This window comes from Crinia signifera, chromosome 1, assembly GCF_055691185.1.
Source record: "Crinia signifera chromosome 1, ASM5569118v1, whole genome shotgun sequence".
Taxonomy (NCBI): domain Eukaryota; kingdom Metazoa; phylum Chordata; class Amphibia; order Anura; family Myobatrachidae; genus Crinia; species Crinia signifera.
In genome coordinates this window covers 72,479,151-72,501,375 of record NC_139217.1, presented here as the reverse complement: position 1 = coordinate 72,501,375, position 22,225 = coordinate 72,479,151, and the positions used below count along the sequence as shown (strand labels likewise).

Here is a 22,225-nt window from a genome sequence, read left to right as displayed (position 1 = left end):
GGAAGGGAAACCGCAGGAGTCAGGAATGGAAGGAATACAGTGTGATACTGATTGTGGAGAGGTGACAGTGGGAGGAGGGAGAGAGCAGGGCTGTTGGGTGTGGTACAGAGCCTGTGGTGGGGCACCAATGAGAGACAGTGAGGTAACAGGAGAGTGTGGGAAGGGAAGTAGAGGAGAGGAGGGGAGACAGTGGAGAGGAGAGGAGAAGATGTAGGAGACTAGGAGAAAAGGATAATTGTGGTAACATGGGGCAGAATAAGGGATTAGGTAGACAAAGAGTTTTGGGGGGTGTTGATAGCCTGGGCATAGTGTATATGAAATGAACTGGGTGAAAATTAAAATTTGAAATAAAATAATTGGAAAAGAAGTGGCGGCTGTATGAGAGACAGAGCAGTAAAATTGCTGAAAGGAGGAGAGAGTACTACCAGGTGATTTGCAAAGGCATGTAATGTATGGCTAATAAACACAGGTTACTAAAGAGGCAGAAGTATAGTTTAAAGGTTACAAGTAGCAGTGTGTTTGGTAATGTAAACAATAACTCTGTGTACCTACAATTAGTAAGCTTCACTGATGACATTACACACCCAAGCATTTACAGTGATAGGAAACAATGGCATTACACGTGGATGTTTTAAGTTAATCACACATAGGATGTAAAATGATCACAGAGCAGGGTTGCCGACTTTAACATTCTCCTCTCCGGGAGAAGCCCGGAGAGGAGAGTTTCAGCAGCCGCTCAGGGGGCGGGGCTTACTAGTGACATCACTAAGCCCCGCCCCATACTGGTAAAAGCAGCGAATTCAGGGATCTCCATGGAGGGGGCGGGGCTAAAATGACGCGATTGTGCCGTTTTAGCTCCGCCCCCTCCTCTGAGACCCGAGGATTGCGGCATTTTAATGCCGCGATCCGGGGGTCAGCGGGGGTCCCCCCTGAATCCGGGAGGGTTGCCCACCCTTCCAGGGGCCGGGAGGGGGTACCCGATTTTCGGGAGACTCCCAGAAATTCCGGGAGGGTCGGCAACCCTGTCACAGAGTGAGCAATGTGGCATGATAGAAATTAACATACACATACCTCCCAACATGACTCATTCCAGGAGGGACACAATGCTCTATTTCTGGACTACCCTTGTAATGTATGATTGCTATTACCTGTGTGGAAACACCTTTCTTACCCATTGACCTGTTTAAAACAGTTGACGGTAATCATACATTAAGAGGGAAGTCCAGAAACAGAGCAAAGTGTCCCTCCTTGAGAGGGTCATGTTGGAAGGTATGCATACATGGGAGGAATTCTTGATATTGATGTAGTTTGAAGAGGTTTCACTTCTGTTGGTTGTCAGTTTCCTTCAGTTTCCGTCCAGTGTAAGTCTAGGCTAAGTATAATAAAAGCTGTTTGTAAGTTCATTGATTGTGCCCCTCTCCCACTAGAGCAAGTGAGCAATAAAAGTGAGATAAGCAAATGGTGAGAGGTTACAGACATCCCAGCCTAGTTAATTCTAAATCACTTTTTAATTTTAAAAATATATTTGTACTGTACAAATACCTAGGATAATGCAGTATGCTAATCAGAGCAATGCTAGTTCAATAATGTCAGTAGCATGTAACGATATTTTACCTTGGATAATCCAGTATGCAAATCAGAGCGATGCTAGTTCAATAATGACAGTAGCATGTACTAAGAAGACAGGTGTTACATCACAGTTGGTCCAGGCTGAAGTTATACAATTGTAATCTTCCAACTTAGAATCTTCTTACTTTGAATTCTTACTAAATTTCTAAAATCAGATTTCTATGGCCAGCCAAGACTTAGTCAGCATTCTACCCTCTAATAAGCCACCTCAAACTTAAATGGCTGTAAGGCCAAAAACCAACGGGTCACTCGAGCATTCACCTCTTTGTTTGTATGCATCCCCTGTAAGGTTGCATGATCTGTGACCAACAAATACTCTCATCCCAATAAATAATACCTTAATGTCTCAAGTGCCCACTTAATGGCAAAGCACACCTGCTCTACAATTGAGTACTTGCACTCTCTTGGCAGTAATTTGGGCTTCTCCTCTCTATCTACGTCTTGGGAGAGGACTGCTCCTAATCCTGTCCCAGAGGCATCCGTCTGTAACATAAATTGTTTTCTAAAGCCAGGAGTTTGCAAGACAGGCTCAGTACACAAAGCTTGTCTTAAATCCTGCCAAGCAGTTTCCACTGGTCTAGACCACATTATCTTGTCTGGGGACTTTTTTTTAAGACATTTGGTTAGTGGAGCCACCCTAGCAGCGAAATCTAGAATGAACCTGCGATAATATCCGACCAGACCAAGAAAAGTCCTAAGTTGTGACTTACATTTAGGTTTAAACCAAGTGAGGACTGTTTGTACCTTACAAGGCTGAGGTTTAACCTGTCCTCTACCCACAATGTACCCCAAGTACTTGGCCTCAATCATACCAATGGCATATTTCTCAGGGTTGGCAGTAAACCCTTGTGCTCGTAGAGACTGTAAAACAGCTTCTACCTTTGGTAGGTGTGACTCCCAGTCAGAGCTGAAAATAACAATGTCATCTAAATATGCAGCTGCATATTCCCTATGGGGCCGCAGCAACTTATTCATAGCTCTCTGGAAGGTTGCATGTAAACCAATTGGGAGCACTTTATACTGGAAAAACCCCTCTGGAGTAGAGAAGGCTTTTTTTTGCTTTAGCAGCTTCTGTTAATGGAATCTGCCAATAACCTTTGGTCAAATCAAGTGTAGTGAGAAACTGACTATTAGCTAGATTTTCTACCAGCTCATCAACCCAGCGAAAAATCAAATCGGGATACTTGAATTAGTTTATGGAAGTCATTGGAGAACCTTAAAGCACCTGAAGGCTCATGTACTAAGACAATTGGATTATTCCACTCGATGGTGGATGCCTCTCTAACCCCTAAGCGTAACATGTCTTCCTGCTTACTGCTGCCTGCTTTGCTTCAGGTATGCAATATGGCCTGTACAAAGAAGGGCAACTAAAATGGTGCATGGCCTACATCAGAAAACATACCAGGAAAGAGTAAAAGATCTTAATATGTATACTTTGGAGCAGAGAAGGGAAAGGGGAGACATGATAGAAACTTTCAAATATATCACGGCCTTTAACAAGGTACAGGTAGGAGACATTCTTCACAGGAAGAGGAGCAACAGAACACAAGGACATGCACTGAAACTATAAGTATAAGCATATTTATATCCTTACAAAAAATAAGGATCAAATATGGTTTGAGGTAACATGTTTAAAAAAGGGGCAGACTAGAAGTGGTTCTTATCTGCCGTCAAATTCTACGTTTCAAATTCTATGTTTGTTTAATGACCGGGAGGAGTCACAACATCATGTTGGATGATCTGTGTCTTTCTCAGGATGGCAGAAAACACATCTTGGTAGTGCTTCACCAAGTTCACCACTTCCCGTTTCTGTTCAAGAGTAAGTGTGACTTCAATGGCATTCTGGAACCTTTTTAGCTACCTGATACCCCTTTCACACAGAAAATGAAATACCCGGGTGAAGCAGTTCCACCCGGGAATTTCATTAAATACGCAGGTCCTTTTTCTGTGTGAAAGGGCACACCCGTGTCATAAATCCCGTGTCTCCGACCCTGGAATTGACCAGGGTCGAGGACACGGGATTTATGACCCGTGTTGACCCTTTCACACAGAAGAAATACCCATGTTATTCAGCAAATTACTGGGTAGAAATTTTCAACCCGGTAATTTGTTCTTCTGTGTGAAGGGGGGTCAGGCTGCTCCCGGCAAAATGACACGGCATTTGAAATGCCGTGTATTTGCCAGGATTTTCAGACTTTTCTGTCTGAAAGGGGTATAAGAGGGCTGACTGTCAGTTTCCTTCCAGGGTTTTAACAGGTTTACATAGTAGATTTGTACCTCCCTCCTTCTACCCACCAGTCAAACCCTGTAGTTGACCAGTTCTACTGCCTCTATGATCTCATAAGGGCCCCACCATTGTGCATACATCTTGCTTTCTGTAGTGGATACCAACACTAACACTTTGTCTCCCGGGTTAAAGGACCGGTTGACTGATGTAACATCATAACTTTGTTTCTGATGTTGTTGGGCCCATTCCATGTGTTCATTCAGGAGTGGCGAAATCTGCCTTTGGCAGCCGTATAACTGGGCCACAAACTGAACAACATTGGGGTCCTAGCACAGTTGTTCTTCCCACCCTCCTTTTAAGAGATCTAGAATTCCTTTGGGCTGCTTCCCATAGAGGAGCTCAAAGGGACTAAACCATGTAGAGGATTGGGGGTACCTCTCTGACCGCAAACATCAAGTAAGGTAAGAGCATATCCTAATCTTGTTTTTCTTGTGACACTGCCCTCCTTATCATTTGTTTAAGGGTTTTATTAAATCTTTCTACCAGGCTATCTGTTTGTGGGTGGTAATCCTGTCTACTTTTAGCAACCGGCATAAATCCTTCATGAGTCTAGAAACAAAAGATGTACCGTTAAGACCTCTTTCTGTATTCCTAAACGGGTGTACATGGGTATTGTGCAGGGGTATTGCCTCTGGGTACCTAGTGGCATAATCAACTACCAAAAATATGTATTGGTGTCCTCAGGCAGATTTTTCCACTGGCTTAGGCAGAGGGTGGGGGTCTTCTGGTTGCCCAAGAAACCCCACTCTTCTTGGCAAGTGCCTTAAATTATGATAACAGTAGTACTGGTATATAATATGACCAATAGAGCTGCAACCACTTTATGCAGTTTAAGGGACAGAGCAGAGCTGCTGCACATGCCCATTGTACCAGCATCTTCTACCACAAACTGTCTGTGTGGATCTGAGCCCTCAAACATCGCAATGGACCAGACAGTAGCTGCCAGGAGGAAGACAGGAGCCTTACCATGAAGTGGGAGATTGTGAGCTTAGAAAGTGCAGTACTAATTCTATTACCTTTGTGTATTTATTATTATATGTTCAAACATTTCCTGACCACTTATCTTACTTAAATGTTTAAACAGCCTATACTATAGACCAGGCATGTCCAACCTTGGCACTCCAGCTGTTGTGAAACTACAAGTCTACTACATAGTTTTGCTATTAAGAAAAGCTAAAAAAAATTGCTAGGCGTGCTGGGATGTGTAGTTTCACAGCAGCTGGAGGGCCAAGGTTGGACATGCCTGCTATGTGTTACGATCCGCCTCCAGCGGATCGATGTAAATGTGCAGTTTTTCATATTCTGGTTGCAGTTTGTATGTTTTCCCTGGATCTGTACTCTGGGTTTTGTGAATCCAGCTTCCTCAGTTTCTTACATTCCCTGCTGCTTGGGTGTGGCTGCATGCAAGGTGATTTAGTGAGGTTCTCAGCATGCAGTCACGGCCGGTTATAGCTTACTGATAGCTTTGTGTATCCTGCCGTGTATTCCCTCTATGTTGTGCTCCAGAGTCTTCCCGGTCCCAGCACCTTGTGTACAGCGTCCTGTGTGCCAGCTTCGTTTGTGCCTCAGTCCTCAGTACCTGCAGTGTCCTTGCCAGAACCTGCTGCCAGCCCTTGTTTCCAGAGTGTTTCCGGTCCCAGCACCTTGTATCCAGCGTCCTGTGTGCCAGCTTTGTTTGTGCCTCACTCTGCGTGTACCTGGTCCTTGGTCACCTCAGTCTGCAGTACCTGCTTCATCCAGCCTGCAGTGTCCTAGCCTGAACCTGCTGTCAGCATTCGTTGCAGATAAGTCAGGGGTGCACCCTGCCAGTTACCCTTGTGCTTTGCAGTATTGTATTCATTATATTCCATCATTGAGCATTGTTGCCATTTATATTTTGTTATATTCCATCATTGAGCATTGTTGCCATTGCATTTGTATTTATTATATTACACTTTTTGGGCATTGTTGCCATCCCTGTAGGGGTCTCAGTCCTGCACGTCAGGTTTAGTTAGAGGTCCTTTTGCTGCTGGTCTGCCTCCACAGATATGTTGTCCTGAACATAAAACCTGCCTTTAGCGGAGTGGGGTGGACATAATTCGCCCTTCAGCCGAGACGGTACAGGAGAAGACTAGCTCCGCACGTCAGGCTGGGGCAACAGAGTCAGGGAGCAGGTCTTCTGACCACCTACAGAACCGTAACACTATATACTATCTGTACTGTTAAATATTAAGTTTTCGGGGAACTAAGACCTGATCTACCCTTTTCCCTTGTAAAGTAGCAACACGATACAGCAAATAATTTTTCAAAACAAAATATGGTACACCCTCTGATGGTAAAGCATGAATTGCCCTGCCATTAACCACTTTAGCAGTCTTAAAGGCGTGTACCAATCTGCTGTCATCGCGTTGATCTCTCCCAAAGTCCTACAGTGATATTTTCTTGCCAACTGGGTTCCATTGGGCCTCAGACTCAGTCTTTTGCGGTGGTTTAGGACTGGCAGCATCTCTCCCGGATGCTTAACTTTGGTAGTCTCTGGCCCCTTGGGTTGCTTCAGTTGACTTTTTATTGGTATTATGCCAGGTAACCAGCTTCTTCATCAATGGAAAATCATGGCTCAGGATCAGCGGACAAGGTGGTCTGGAGGTCACAGCTGCTACCACCTTTAGTGACCGACTTTGAATGGTCAGGGGTAAGTAGACACCTGGACATCGCCATGGATGCACAACACCCTAACAGGAGGCTGGACCTTGTCAGCTCCTGGAGGACCCATGTTGGCATTGACAATGGTGAGACAATGGTGAGCTCACTGCCGGTATCCACCAAGGCCCAGATCTCTCAGCTTTCCACCTGTACCAGCACCCAGAACAGGGAGGACTCTGCTTGGTATACCCAATAGCCACCATGCTGACCAATGGCCAAGCCATTTGGCCACACTGCATTCCATCGGCTCGCCTTGTTTTGGGCAGTCACACCACACATGACCAGGCTTGCCACACTCAAAGGGAGTTGGAGCCTTTGGTTTAACCACTGGGACCCAAGTTCTGGGCTTAGGTATTGTCACATATCCTGACCTGGCTTTAGTCAGCTTTCACAATGTCAGGTGCCACTCAATCAACACTGACAACTCTGGAAATGTCTGAGGGTCAGCCTGAAGGGCCCATTACCTGGTCCAGTGCGACTATCTCCACAACCCTCACTGCAGAGTTTTTATCCGGCTGTAATCAGGCCCCTGCCAGTCGGGCTAGATTGGCCAGCTGAATTCTGGGAGGCTCAGAGCTTCTAGCTACCAGTAATGAAACTCCTGGGCCTCGCTGGGCCCCATCACTCCAATCCTGTCCAGTATAGCCTTTTTCAGGCTAGGATAGGAGCAAACCTCTGCCACAGTCATATCCACATACGCTTGCCGTGCCTCCCCTGTTAAACAGGGAGCAAGTCTATCAGACCATTCCCGCAGGTCACCCGGACCACATGGCTGGCTCACTTTTTTAAGGCTTTTAGCTCAACAGTTGAATCTGGGCTTGTTGCCCCTCACGAAACATCTGAGTTTGATGTTGAGCAGCCTGATCCTGTTATTCTGCATGTATCATCTGGACCTGGGTTTGTTGCCCTGCTGCAAGTGTAGCAAACTTTTTTAACAATTCATACATGCAAACATATTGCCCTGTGCTTCCCTTTTAAGGGCAAACCTAGGCGGTTTAATATAATTTGCCAGGCTTATCAAACGGACCAAGCCGACACCCGCCTGCTTTGCTAGCTATTTAACACACAACAGAAAACAGTCTGCTTATAATGCGATGGCCCTTTTAAGGCTACAAACACAATGCATAACCAGAAAAGGGAAAAAAACAAAACTTGCAGTTTAAACACTGGTATTCTCAGTTTCTGCTGTACACCGACCTTCTGAGAAGGATCCTTGTTAGCAATCTCCACTAATTGTGACAAGGATCACAAACATGTGGACTCAGATGAAGACTTTTGATGTTTATTTTTGTACAGCAAGACACAGCATAGCAGGTTCAATCCATATGCAGTTTGTATTACAGGCAATAGCATACAGACACTCTTAGCATAGCAGACTCTTGAAAGGCTCCAGTGGTCCCTATGCTAAAACATCTCCGTCCTATCACTTGAGTACATAAAAAAATGAAAACATATGCTGGCAAGTTTATTATCTTTTACCCCCATGTATGTGAGCATATGTTCTCGTTTTTTATTTAAAAGAAAATACTATACTCATTTGATGCGCCGTTCTGTGTATTCTCTTTTCTCAATATAAATATACAAGGTGTGTCTATTAAATTCCAGGACTGTACGTATAGTTAATGAATGAAAATGTGTAGGAAAGCGTCGTCATGCGGATGTGATAGCATAACCAATGAGGCGCGAAGGTGGAACAAATGCGCAGTGATTGCGTCAGCATTTCCGGTTTGGAGAAGGTAAACGCAGGTGGTTCATCAGAGCGCGTGTCACAGTGATGGAGCAAAGAGTGAATATCAAGTTTTGTTTCAAAATTGGGAAAACGCTGAGTGAAACTTACGAGTTACTGAAAATTGCATATGAAGATGCTGCTATGTCCCGCTCCCAAACTTTTGAATGGTATGCACGCTTTCACGATGGCAGGGAAAGCACGGAAGATGAACAGCACAGTCGGCGACCCATCACAAAACAAACAGAAAATGAGGTCGCACTAGATGGGTCATGTGATTGTTATCTGAGTTATATTTAGAGCAAAATATGTTTATTGAAATTTAGTTGAACATAGTAAACAAAGTTGCGGTACAGCAAAATGATACCATCAACAACATCATGTAATATAACATAGAGTATCGCAGGGAAGGGGGCATACAGAAATGAGGGGAGGGAAGAGGGAGTAGTGAGTGAAGTCAGGGGTTAGAGAGGAGGGAGGTGGGGGGGACAGATCCGATACATAACAGCAATTACAATCAAATCACATATAGAGAAGGTATTATACATATATTTTAATTTGGGTGTATATATGCCAAAGCCTGGGTACATAGTAACTTAAACAAAATCTAGCTAAGGCAGTGTGGAGGGGATATACTCCAGTGCTGTCCCGTATGAGGGAGAGTCTTTAAATGTTAGCCACCTGGCCCAGGTATCTCTGAAGGAGTCATAATCGTCTGCAGCAGAAGACACTATATCCACCATGTCCATGTACATATCTATTCTGAGGAACCACTCTTTGATTGTTGGGGAATAAGAGGATCTCCAGCGTACAGGAATAACTGCCTTTGCTGCGTTGTTTAAGCGGCATAAGAGGGATTTTTTATATCTTGGGATAGAGCCATACGAATAGGGAAACAGCCAGAACAGGGGTCTTGAAGAAACCGCTTCACCCAGTATCTTTGTGGAGATAGAGATAACATATTTCCAGTAAGGTTGTAGTAAGGGACAGTCCCACCAAATATGGTGGGGGTTTCCGGGGCCCAAGTAGCAACGCCAACAAATATTAGGTATACCTGGTCTCATCTTAGATATAGTATCGGGACATCTATACCACCATGACAATAATTTATATTGTGTCTCCACTACCAGTATGCTGGGGGAACAAACATGGGCAAGTTGGAGGATTTTTTCCCATTTGGCATCCGTTAGGTCAGTCTTCAGGTCTTCATTCCACCTTTTAGTGAAGCAGGGGAGATCATGGCTAGCGTCATCTAGGAGGAGGTTGTAGATCGTGGATATAGGGCGGGGAGGTGACTCTTCAGATGAGCACAGGAGTTCAAAGGGAGTTAAGGTGGGGGATCGAGAGGCAATGGGATCTAGTGACGACAGAAAATGGTGGGTTTGAAGGTAATGCCAAAAGTCGCTTGCCGGTAGATTCCACTTCCCGCGCAAGTCCTCAAAAGAGATCACCTTCCCCCCACTCACCAGCTGTCCCTTGCGGAAAAGACCAACTTTATACCACGGCCTAAATGTGTTGGGCTCTAATCCCGGGGGGAAACGTTTGTCATATACAGTAGGAAGGCCATGTAAGGGGATGAGAGTGAGGAGATAGACAGAGAATTACGAATTGCCTTCCAGCATGTTAAGGTTGGGCCTGAGTTATATTTAATGTTGATATATTCATATTTGTACTTCACATTCACTATAATATTAGTTAAATTTTTACTAAACCCCTGATTTTTTTTATTATTATTTATTTAATAGTTTTAAAGACATGTTTGAAGACAACCTAAACACAGGAACTGTTCAATTAGAGATTGATCTGAGGAAAGCAATAGAGAAAATGCTGTGTGAAGATGTAAATGAGCTGGTGAGTAGTGGTGTATTTTATATCCATAATAGCGAAATGTTTCTTATTGCCAACTTACATATAAATATCATAGTATTTTACTATATTATCATCTGGTATATGTCATATTGCATATTACTAAAAAGAAAGCAAAACCAGAATGGGGGACCAAATAGGGGAGACATGGTCATGCTCTGCCGTTCAAAACATGTAAAAAAAACAGTATGGGCCAATTTACTAAGATGGGAGTTGCTATGGGCAACCAATCAGAATCTACTTATTTATTTAGCGCCCTCTAGAAGATAATAGACCAGATCTGATTTGTTGCCCATAGCAACATCCTATGTGAAATAGTACTCCCATCTTAGTAAATTTCCCCCTATGTGTGGCAGATCCAGCTGACAGTGGCGATCACCCCACTATAGCACTATAGCTGTCCTCTGTATAGCAGTGCAGCTGCAACAGGGTATCGTGCATGAAGAGAGAGAGAGAGAGAGAGAGATGAGACTACAGATGCTCCTCTCTCTATGGGCCTGATTCACATCTGTAAGCAAGGCTGCAATTTTTGCAGATGGACAAAACCATGCTGCACTGCAGGGAGGGCAGATGTAACATTAGAGTTAGATTAGAGTTAGATTGGGGGGGGGTGTTAAAAAGTGTAAGAAAAAAGCAGCCAATATTTACCCTGCACAGAAACTCCACCAAATCTAACTCTCTCTGAACATATTACATCTGCCCCACCTGCAGTGCAGCATGGTTTGTCCATCTGCAAAAATTGCAGCCTTACTAAAAGGTCTGAATCAGGCCCTATGTGCACCTGCCCCCTCTCCTTCCATAAACCATCCCAGATAAAAAGTACTCCCTCTTACCCCTCCCCCTAATGATTGCAGATATGATGCACATACAGTATCTGCCAAATGGATGTCGGCTTTTTACACTGACCATAGATTGACATTGCCTTTTATGTTAATTTTTATTTTTTTTCCTCCTTGCGTTCAAATAAGCGTAACTTTTTTAATTTTCCGGCTATATAGACACATGAGGGCTTTTTTTTTGCGGGACAAGTTGTACTTTGTAATGGTACCATTTACTATACCGTATAATATTCTGGGGAATCAGGAAATAATTCAATGTGGGGTAAAAAAAAAAAAAAACGCCATTCCACAATTTTGCGCTGGTTACGTTTTTTTTGGAGTTCATAGTTCGTTTAAAATGATGGGTTATCTTTATTCTATGGGTCGTTATGATTCTGGTGATACCAAACTTATATAGTTTTCGTTATGTTTTACCACTAAAAAAAAAAATCGCAACTTTTACGGTTTTTCTAATTTGCGTTGCGTCGCCATGTTCTGCGGCTTATAACTTTTTTATTTTTCCACCTACGGACCTGGGTGAGGGCTCATTTTTTGCGGGCTGAAGTGTACTTTTTTTTTAAATTTAATATTTTTATTTTCCACTTTAAAAAAACATACCATCCAGTATTGTTTACAGGATAAAGTGCTTTTGCTTACATTTCATATTTTTACATATACTTGCAGTTCGCATTGCATTTCATTCTGTTGTTTTTACATACTTTATACCTGTTTTGATTTATTTTCTTATTTGCTATGTTTGACAGATACAATACACTTATATTACATTAAACACGCCACATAACTTGACAAGAAAAAAAAAAAAAAAAGAAACAGAGAGAAAAAAAAAAAAAAAGAGAGAAAAAAAAAAGAAAAAAGGAATAGTATTGAAAGACATATATGAAGACTGAGCTTGATGGTTCAGCAGTGTCCCACCTGACACCTGTCCTGCTGACTATTTTATATTGTATACATTATATATAACATAGTTGATTATCACTTATTGCACGTGCACCTGCGGTTTCATTTCCGGTTATTCTAGCGACACTTTCTTGCTTTTATTTTATATTACTAATGTGATTATTTATTTATATATATTCCCCCCCCCCCCCCTACTTTACATGTGCAATTCTATTTATCTGTTTATTTACACTCTTCTATCTTATTTTTGTTGTGCTACTTATTTGTGTGTTTACCTTTCATTGTGTTTACTACACTACGACCTGCTAATGTCTATCTATTTACAAGTGAATTAGGAATTCTCTAGTGTGTGTCCAGAATTATGCCATCTGTGCCAAATTTTCATATACTTATCATTCTTTGCCCTACCCATATAAATGTATTTCTCGTGTAAAACTGTGTGGTTAACTAGTGGTATGAATGCTGCGAAATCCGGACCATCCTTCGCAAGCCATGATCTAGCTATTAATAACTTGGCCAGTGCGCATATGCTAGTTATATATATTGTATCACATTTGTTTATTGTTTCTACTGGGCAGATGTTTAGAACACAACATTTAGGAGTTAGTATATTAACAGGTATTCCTGTATTTATCAGTAACTGTTTCACTTTGTCCCAGAATATTACCAGAATTGGGCATTCCCACACCAAGTGCCAAAAGGTCCCGGGCATACTTTTACACTTGGGGCATATTGGTGATGTTCTTCCCCCCATTTTCACCAACCTTGTCATGGATAGATAGGACCTGTGCAGAATGTACAACTGCACTTGTTGCACTCTTATTGAGTTGGTAGCTATCTGTATTGAAGCCATTGCCTTTTCCCACTCGTCTCCCGTCATGGGGCCGATGTCTACTGCCCATTTTTGGCTAAGCTTACTTAACCCGTCCTCACCTTTTGATTCCTGCAGTATATTGTACAGCCTTGAGACCCATTTTCTTTTCCCCACTCCCATCAGGGCTTTCTTTATAGGGGATATTGAGAGCAATGGTGTTGTATTAATAAATTGGGCCACAAGTGCTGGGCGACTTTCTGATCTCTTTTAGTTATTTTTTTTTGGGTACGCGATGCGACCAAAAAACGTAGTTTTGGCGTTTGGAATTATTTTCCGTTTACGCCTTTAACCGTGCGGGATAACTAATAGATCGGACTTTTAGGAACGCGGCGATACCAAATATGTTTATTTTTTTTATTTTTTATTTATTTTTATTTGTGAAATGGGGAAAGGGGGGTGATTTGAACTTTTAATATTTTTTTATTTTTTTTTTATTTTTAAACTTATTTTTTATTTTTTTTTTACTTTTACTACAAGGCCCCCTAGTGTACTTGACCACTAGGGGGCGCGATCGCCTGTACTAGGTTCAGCCATAGAGCTCTATGGCTGAACGTAGTGATTTTATGCACTTCCTATTACATCCTGCCTCAGGCAGGATATGATAGGTATGCAGACACGGCCAGCACAGGGGTCTACATTAGACCCCTGGCTACCATGGCAACCGATCGGCACCCTCCGATCTCGCTGCGGGGGGCCCCGATCGGCGCCGGAGGGGGGCGCCCCCCCTCTGATCAGCTATTTAAGCACTGCGGTCGCTTTGCCCGCGGTGCTTAAAGGGTTAAACGGCCACGATCGGCGAACTCGCCGCTCGTGGCCGTGAGAGCAGGGACCTGGCTGTAATATACAGCCATTACCTGCTCTCTTTCAATCCAGCTCACTCCGTGAGCTGGCTTGATTCCCCCTCAACCGACATATGACGTAAATGTACGTCATATGTCGGGAAGGGGTTAATTACTCCTCTGAGTAGCTCAAACATTTTTTTTTTATTAAAGAATTTTATTGACCGCTAATCACAAAAATTTTAGCAATACATGTCCAAGACACAAAACTGTTGGAAACATATTATAACGGGTACAACAAATTGTTGACATTGATGCAAACATTGTGATAATAAAATTTTGCTCGCATTGCTCGCATCAGGCCCTTTCTCTCACAGAGTGCAACTAAGCTGATCATACACTCATTGGTCATCTCACGGCTCGACTACTGCAATGTTCTCCTCACCGGCCTCGCTCAATCCCAACTGGCTCCTCTCCAATCTGTCCTCAATGCTGCAGCCAGGCTTATCTTCCTCTCCCACCACTCTAACTCTGCCACTCCCCTTCAACAAAATCTGCACTGGCTTCCATTCCCCTACAGAATCCTCTTCAAACACCTCACACTCACATACAGGGCCATCTCTAATTCCATTGCTCCATATATCTTTAACCTCATCTCCATTCATACACCCTCTTGCCCTCTACGGTCGGCTGGCGACTGTCGTCTCTCCTCCACCCTGATCACTGCTTCCCATGCTAGAGTACAGGACTTTGCCCGCTCCATTAGACTCTCCCCAAACTTTGCAAAGCTTCAAACGGGCACTAAAAACTCACCTATTCATCAAAGCATACCCTTCCACTGCATAAACCAGATGGTTCTCCGACCCCTTGCCTGTTTACATCCTGCTATCTAACCACCACCCACTTGCTTGCACCTCTTGTAATCTGTCTGTCTCCCCTTCCTACTAGATTGTAAGCTCCTCCGAGTAGGGCCCTCTTCCCTCCTGTTGTCAAAGCCCTCTTCTCTTCACATGTCACTCACAGCTCTCCTATACTCCAACACTCAGTGACCATCTTTGTCCGCATACTCATCTCCATCATTGGCATCTAGCCTCTAGTTGTATGTTGATTGAGTCCTCACTACTTATATCCAAGCTGTAATGTGTATTGATCTGTGGCGCTCTTTATTTGTACTGTATTCTTGTTATTTATTCAATGTTATGCCAAGCTTTGTCTCCCTGTATTGTTCCTTTGTACGGCGCTGCGAAACACTTGTGGCGCCTTATAAATAATATTATAATAATAATAATAATCACATACAATATACACAAGACAAAGTTAATCTTTTTTTTTTTCTTATATGGATTTTATTGAATATTAGACATAAATTGAAGGATGCAAAATGAAACATATCTCCAATCATTACAGGAAAAGTTACATTATCCTGGTGATACAATGCTTTGAAAAAAAAGCTTCATTATAAATTGTGACTATGCGATCGTGACTAGAGGTGACAATAACAAAGATGTCAATGTTTTATATTTTTTTTTCCTAACAAAGTGTAATCATAATAAAACAAGACTATAACAGACCTTCATGAAATATGAAAAAATTAGATTCAATTAATTGAAATGGGTCGTTAAACAGGTCAAAATGGGATACCTGCGGCAATCACGTCCATGTTATACCAAGTGGTAATTTGAAAACATTTACAAAGTGCATCTTTAATAGGTGATGACCGTGTATGAATATATGGTAGCCACATTTAAAAAAAACGACCTGTCAATTTGTTTTTCTGGAGTGTGGTGTCTGTCCAGTTCATAGAGAACAAATATGCAGATTTGAGGATGCATTAGAGTTAATGGGATCGAGTCAGGTTAAATCCATTGAGAAAGAATGGTTTTCTTGGTTGACGCGGCCAATTTTTTAAGTAAAGGAGCCCACACACGCGCCAATGCCGGCGGTGCGATGCTGTACGATGGGGTGCGCGCTACTGCGGCACCTCATCGCTCAGTACAAAAAGTATGTGCTGCACATACTTTTTGTACTAGCTTTTTCTAGCACAGCATCGCATCACATGCACATCGTATGCACAATGCATTCGATGCGATGCTATGTGTGCTAGTTAAGCCCACAACGCACGCCAGAATCGGTGCGTGTGTGGGCTGCATTAGATGCGGTAGCCCTTAGACCAATTTTGGTGTGTAGTAGGATCTGTGCAAAATTTTATGATGCATTTCTGAATATGAGACAGACACCAACTGCTTGTTTAATTTTACGTTGGCATTCAAGATGTCCACCATTGTCAGGTCAGGGAAGTCTGTCTGCCACTGTAGCAATCCCACTGTGCCAGCGTCAATATTTAGCAGTGATCGAGAGTGGGCCTATATTAATGAGGTGGAAAAACCTTCCCCTGTTTTATATCTTATTGCTCCATCTAGACCATGGATCCTCAAACTGCGGCCCTCCAGATGTTGTGAAACTACAAATCCCAGCATGCCTTGCCACAGTTTTGCTATAAGGGAGTGTTAAAACTGTGGCAAGGCATGCTGGGATTTGTAGTTTCACAACATCTGGAGGGCCGCAGTTTGAGGACCCATGATCTAGACCATTCTTTTTATCCAGTTCTGTCAGGGAAGAAATGGTCGTTTGCACATTACTGCAGGCCTGTAACAACTAAAATATAGGAATATCTAGTAAGGGATATTTTTCTTTTGTCTGGGAATGTGTAAGTAGAGTCATCGTGTTTAATTGAAGGAAAATATGTAGATTTCGTAGGCCTCCATTATGCCACAAGCGGAATATTGGGGAAGTCTTATGAGGGGTGAAATTGGGATTGCACCATAATGAAAGAAACACAGATACAGATCTTGAGATTTTTACTTTATATCTTATTGCTTTCCATGCTATGCATGTGGATGCTATTAATACAAGACTGTAGAAGCCAGCTTGTCTGGCTGAAAACAGCATAAACTCACCTGGCTATTGGCAGGAATCCTTAGCTCACAGAAGAAACAAGGTTTAAGCAGCGCTTTCACACAATAATTGCAAGTGTATGCATCAATCTAATCATAAAAAAATTTTAATAAAATAATACACATAAAATTACAATAATAAAAACAGTAGAATTGATAGGACCACTGATTAGAGTATAGTCACCACCGATGTTGGTAAGCCTGCACTGATCCTGACAGCAAATGTCCAATGGAATAAGGAGGGAGTCCGTCCATACGTTTGTATATCACCTGTGGATGCTTGGTTGATGGCCCGTTGGCAAAGTTGGTGTAGCCAGCCCGGGAAACCTTGTTTGTATATGCAATCCAGTTAACAGGAATGGTTGGTCGGTCTGCAACCCCACTGGTCAAAGTTGAGGACAGGAACAGGATCAGATGATTTAGCAGGAAGTCAAATGACGATTTTTGCAAATGGTGGCAAAGTGACTCTTCTCAGGAGGGTGGTCCAAACGCACCAACGCGTTTCGCTGTGCTAACCCACAGCTTTGTCAAGGTGACACCTTGACAAAGCTGTGGGTTAGCACAGCGAAACGCGTTGGTGCGTTTGGACCACCCTCCTGAGAAGAGTCACTTTGCCACCATTTGCAAAAATCGTCATTTGACTTCCTGCTAAATCATCTGATCCTGTTCCTGTCCTCAACTTTGACCAGTGGGGTTGCAGACCGACCAACCATTCCTGTTAACTGGATTGCATATACAAACAAGGTTTCCCGGGCTGGCTACACCAACTTTGCCAACGGGCCATCAACCAAGCATCCACAGGTGATATACAAACGTATGGACGGACTCCCTCCTTATTCCATTGGACATTTGCTGTCAGGATCAGTGCAGGCTTACCAACATCGGTGGTGACTATACTCTAATCAGTGGTCCTATCAATTCTACTGTTTTTATTATTGTAATTTTATGTGTATTATTTTATTAAAAATTTTTTATGATTAGATTGATGCATACACTTGCAATTATTGTGTGAAAGCGCTGCTTAAACCTTGTTTCTTCTGTTTTTCTGTATACTTGGGGAGCTGACCACCCCCGTAAGCAGCAGCTGACTAAGATAACCACTCATACATAAGCGCTCTAAACATTAACCTAGGTTAATTATTTGTAATCCTTAGCTCACACACTGGATCTGGGCTCGGGGGTTCGGCTTGTTTTGATTGACGGGTGGCTGATTTGAATGGTGATCCTGGATAGGCTGTTTTGAAGTTAGAGGTGGGGATTGATGGGGTGATGATCCTGCTTCCAGAAGATTCTGCCTCTTGCTTCAGGAATCGTTGGACTGTTGAGTACAGACAATTATTAGCCTGTTTTAGAGATCTATTATTTGTGTATATTCTTCTCTCCCTATTTCTTTCCCTTCTCACTCTATTTCTTTCTACTCTTACTGTTAAGCTATAATTCCATACTTTAATATCTTCCCTGCTTTCTATAATTCTTCTATAAGTGATTTTTCCTTCTAATATGTCAGCTAGGCCTAGGCGCGCTGCGGGGGCTCCCGCTAGGTATGCGGCACTAGGCGAAGCTGCAGGGGAACCTGTGAGGGCCAGAGCTAGGCCTCCCTGTAGAGGCGAGGAGCGGGGACTGTCCCCCTCTCCTCGCCGGAGGGCTGCCGGAACCCGGGCGGGATCGCCCTCTCCGGCGGCCAGCATCTTATCCCCTCCGCCCGTCAGGTCAGGGCATCGTGGCGGGGCCGCCGTAGGCTCAGGACTCCGTCCTGCGAGCCGGGCAGCGAGGTCGCGCCCACGGGGGAGAGCGGCGGGGGCACGGACGTCAGAGCCGGCGCCCGTCCCTGCTATGTCCCCGGGCAGCCGCGTCACTCGGCGCAGCTCCGGCGCTAGGCCTGACGCGTCATCAACAGCCAGAATAAGGGATGCGGGTGCCGGGTGTCACCCCGGACCCGCATCCTCAGTGCTGGGGGGGGGGGGGAAGCAGTAAAGGTGCGGGCACAGCGCAACGGTCGGAGGACCGGAGCGCGCCCAAAGAATAATAAGGGGGGTGCAGTGCCTATGAGCACTGAGAGCGTTACGGCCGCCAGTGCAAAAAGGGGCTGCAGGGGGGATGCTGCTAGCAATGCAGAGGGTGTTTCAGGCATTTCTCAGCCTGTAGCGCCCTCTGCTGTGAGAAGTAGAAATGGCAGCAGGACCCTAGGTAACGTCAGAGGTAGAGGGAGAAAAAGGAATGAGGAGGCAGCGCCATCTGGTGGAGGTAGAAGTAATAGTAATCCCAGGGGACAATTCATTAATGATGAGGCATAAGCTTACTGAGGCTGAATTTGCCATGCTCAAATCAGCTATAGGTATGTGCCAGTCTAATAGTGAGGCCTCCGGTGAATCCGGGTCGTCAGGCAGTGAGTCAGAGGAAGGTTGTTCTTTAAGTAGTGAAAACGGATACCAAGAACAAGGGCCCTCACCTGGGCCAAATGAGGGAAATGGGGGTAGTGATCGGGACCCGCAAAGCGATTTGCTCCGGAGTTCTAACGCTAGATCGAGACACAAGGCACGGAGAAGGCTAGTCGCAGAAAAGGCAAAGGAGGCCCATAGGGTCCCACAAGGGGCTAGGCTGCAGCCGGGTCGCTCCTATGCTGATGCGGTTAGGGGGAGCAATACAGCCGCAAACACGGTGTCATTAGATGCATCGGCGCTTACATCCATATGCGCTGCAGTGGTGTCGGCAGTGGCTCCTTTGTTAACCACCGGTCCAGGTGGACAAGGGAACACTGCTCCTGTGGCTACTGTGGAGTCGGTATCGGACATCATAGCTAGAGCCATAGCTCCAGCTATTACTGCGGCGCAAGGGGAAAACACCGTTACTGAACCTCTGTTGACAGGTCGGGAATCAACGCAGCAAGCTATGGATGGACCATCATTAAGTCGTGGAAGGGGTGAAAGTGGAAGAAGGGGAGCAGCATCATCTGATACTGGTGAGTCCACAAATGATCCTGATTGGACAAAGGAGGATAATGCTGGTTCTAATAGTGATGGGTCGGGGGCTCAACTTCAGCGGAGAAATCTAAGCGTAAAAGGTCTGCCAAGTCTCGTAAGAGGCGACGCAAACATGAAACTTCTGATTCTTCGTTGGCATTGACGTCTTCCGAAGGTAATTCATCTTTGGACGGCGGCGTGCGCAGGTGCAAGCGAAAGAGGCGTCGGGAGTACAGGTCCCATAGCTCAGGCTCCTCTAATGTATCGGTGGAATCAGACACCGTGCAGTGTGCAAACTGCCGAGCAGCGTCCCAAGCCTCGCTCGGAGGCTAAGCGTCGGTGCGTTGCTAGGCAACGTCCCCGAGCTTCCGCCCGGCAGCCAGCAACGCGCGCGCCTGACGTCAGTCAGGCGGCGCGAGATTTGAATAAATAGCCGGCGTCTGCTGGGCACAGACGCCGGTTATAGCTTTATGCTTCTGTAGCTATTGCTGCCATTCTCCGGTCCCCTGGTTCCTTGGTCCCAGTTCTCCTGGCTGCAGATCCCTATTTACAGCCTGTCTTGTCTCCCAGCCTGTCAGCTGTGTGTTCCTGTGGATCCCTTGTTTCCAGCACTTCACCAGACTCCTCTGCTGTATTCCTCCATCAGCCTGTGAGCCTGCAGTGGACCCACAGCTTCCATCTTTAGTGGGTCACGTAAGTGCTCCAGTGGAGCCCTGGTCTTATCTTTCTTTGGCCCTCCGTGGCCTCGCCCCTCCGTGGGATTTTCCTTGTAATCCTCTTTTGTCTCCTTGTCCCTGTCCTTCGGTGGTATTACCCTGCCCCCTACTGTTGTTAGTGTTCCGGTTAGGCAGGAGTGTCACCATTTATCCGTATCCCTGCTTTGGGAGTCACGGTCCCTTTGGAGTGTTTGTGGGGACTCCCTTATACCCACTGGTGTCTGCGACTAGGTCGCACTCCCCGTCTTGGCCTGGTGCCGGCAGTTAGGGGCCCCTTTCCAGTTAGGTCCAGTAGTCAGCTTATCCTCTTGAGTGTTCCCCGTGGCGATCGCTTACCCCTTGTCACCACATAAGACCTGGCTGCATCGGGGTCGGAGCGGGCCTAACTCGCTCCTTCGAACGCGGCGGCCACAGGTGAAGCCTAGCTCCGCAGGGGTTTGCCACCTGCCTCGGGGACTCAACAGAGAGAGTGTAGGACCCGCTGTGGCCGTCCTAACCGGCGGTCCCGGCTGTGGGCTCACGCCTTATCATCTCTCCGTCTGGAACCCGTATTGTCCCTGGTGCCCAAGCCAGGGCAACATAACAGTATAACCGGCCAGAAATAGACAGGTCTCCCCTGTCAAATACCTGGAGAGGTAGTATTGTGTCATTTGGTATTATGAGTACCCCGTCTCAGACGTTTTCTGATCAGCTTCAAGGGCTTACTCAGATGGTCCGGGAATTGTCCTTGAAGGTAGCGTCCCAAGAGCAGAGGTCGCGACCTCCAGACTCAGGGGGTTCAGATCCCAAGATGAACTTGCCTGATCGGTTCTCTGGAGACCGCAAAACCTTTTTTAATTTTCGTGAGAGTTGCAAGTTGTATTTTCGGCTCAAAACACGCTCCTTCTCGTCCGAGGCCCAGCGTATTGGACTAGTTATCTCGTTACTCCAGGGTGACCCCCAGACCTGGGCCTTTGGATTGCCTTCGGACAGCCCAGCCCTGGCTTCCGTAGACAGCTTCTTTAGTTCACTAGGCTTGTTGTATGATGAGCCTGACCGCGAAGCCTCAGCAGAGACCCATCTTAGAGCCCTTAGGCAAGGGAAAGACCCAGCCGAGGTTTATTGTACCGAGTTCCGCCGATGGGCGAATGATTGCGGGTGGAACGACCCTGCATTACGCAGTCAGTTTCGTTGTGGTCTTTCCGATGAGATCAAGGATTGCCTCATCCAATACCCGGCACCTAAAACATTGGACAAGTTAATGGAATTAGCCATTAAAATTGACCGTCGCCTCCGTGAGCGAAGGTCGGAGCGGGGCTCGCTCACTCGGGTGGTTCCCTATGTTCCGATGACCCCTGAGGAAAGTGAGGAACCCATGCAACTTGGGGCAGCTCGCATTTCCCCGGAAGAAAGGGCCCGTCGATTAAGTTCAGGTCTGTGTTTATACTGTGGCTGTAAAGGTCACATCTTGAGAAATTGCCCCAATAGGCCAGTAAAAGGCCGGGCCAAGTGAACGAAGAGAGGGTTCACTTTGGCCTCCAGCTCTTTTCCTCTCTAGATTCATTACTTATCCCGGGGCATATTTCTTTTCAAGGGGGTAATTTTTCGGGGTCAGTATTTATTGACAGCGGCGCGGCTGGTAATTTCTTGGACTCTTCCCTTGCCCAGAGCTTGGGGATTCCGCAACTCCAGCTACCCATCCCCATTACCTTACGGGGCTTAGATGGTGGGGTTCTGTCCAATGGGGCTGTTACTTTTCAGACTCCACCCATACAGTTGACCATTGGTCTATTTCACCAGGAGGAGATCACTTTCTTGTTAACCTCTTGTCCTTCGGTACCCATCGTGTTGGGTTTCCCCTGGTTGAGAAAACACAATCCCATCATTGATTGGTGCCTTGGGGAGATTACCTAGTGGAACCCCAATTGTCAGCAGAAGTGCCTTCATATTTCGCTCCCTGTGAAATCCACCTCTTTAGCGGGGATTCCCATTCCCTACCGGGATTACGCAGACGTGTTTTCTAAGGGTAAGGCCGAC

The 22,225-nt window shown here is 45.3% G+C and overlaps 1 protein-coding gene across 3 annotated transcripts in view; it reads left to right on the top strand.

The window, feature by feature from the left end:
- Positions 1 to 22,225, top strand: part of LOC146042070 (uncharacterized) — a 378,004-nt gene that overhangs the window by 284,941 nt on the left and 70,838 nt on the right. For all 3 annotated transcript variants that reach the window (XM_083162079.1, XM_083162014.1, XM_083162143.1), the window contains exon 16: positions 10,070 to 10,175. In XM_083162079.1, coding sequence (XP_083018205.1) covers positions 10,070 to 10,175 — 106 coding nt within the window. The remainder of the gene's footprint in view (positions 1 to 10,069; positions 10,176 to 22,225) is intronic.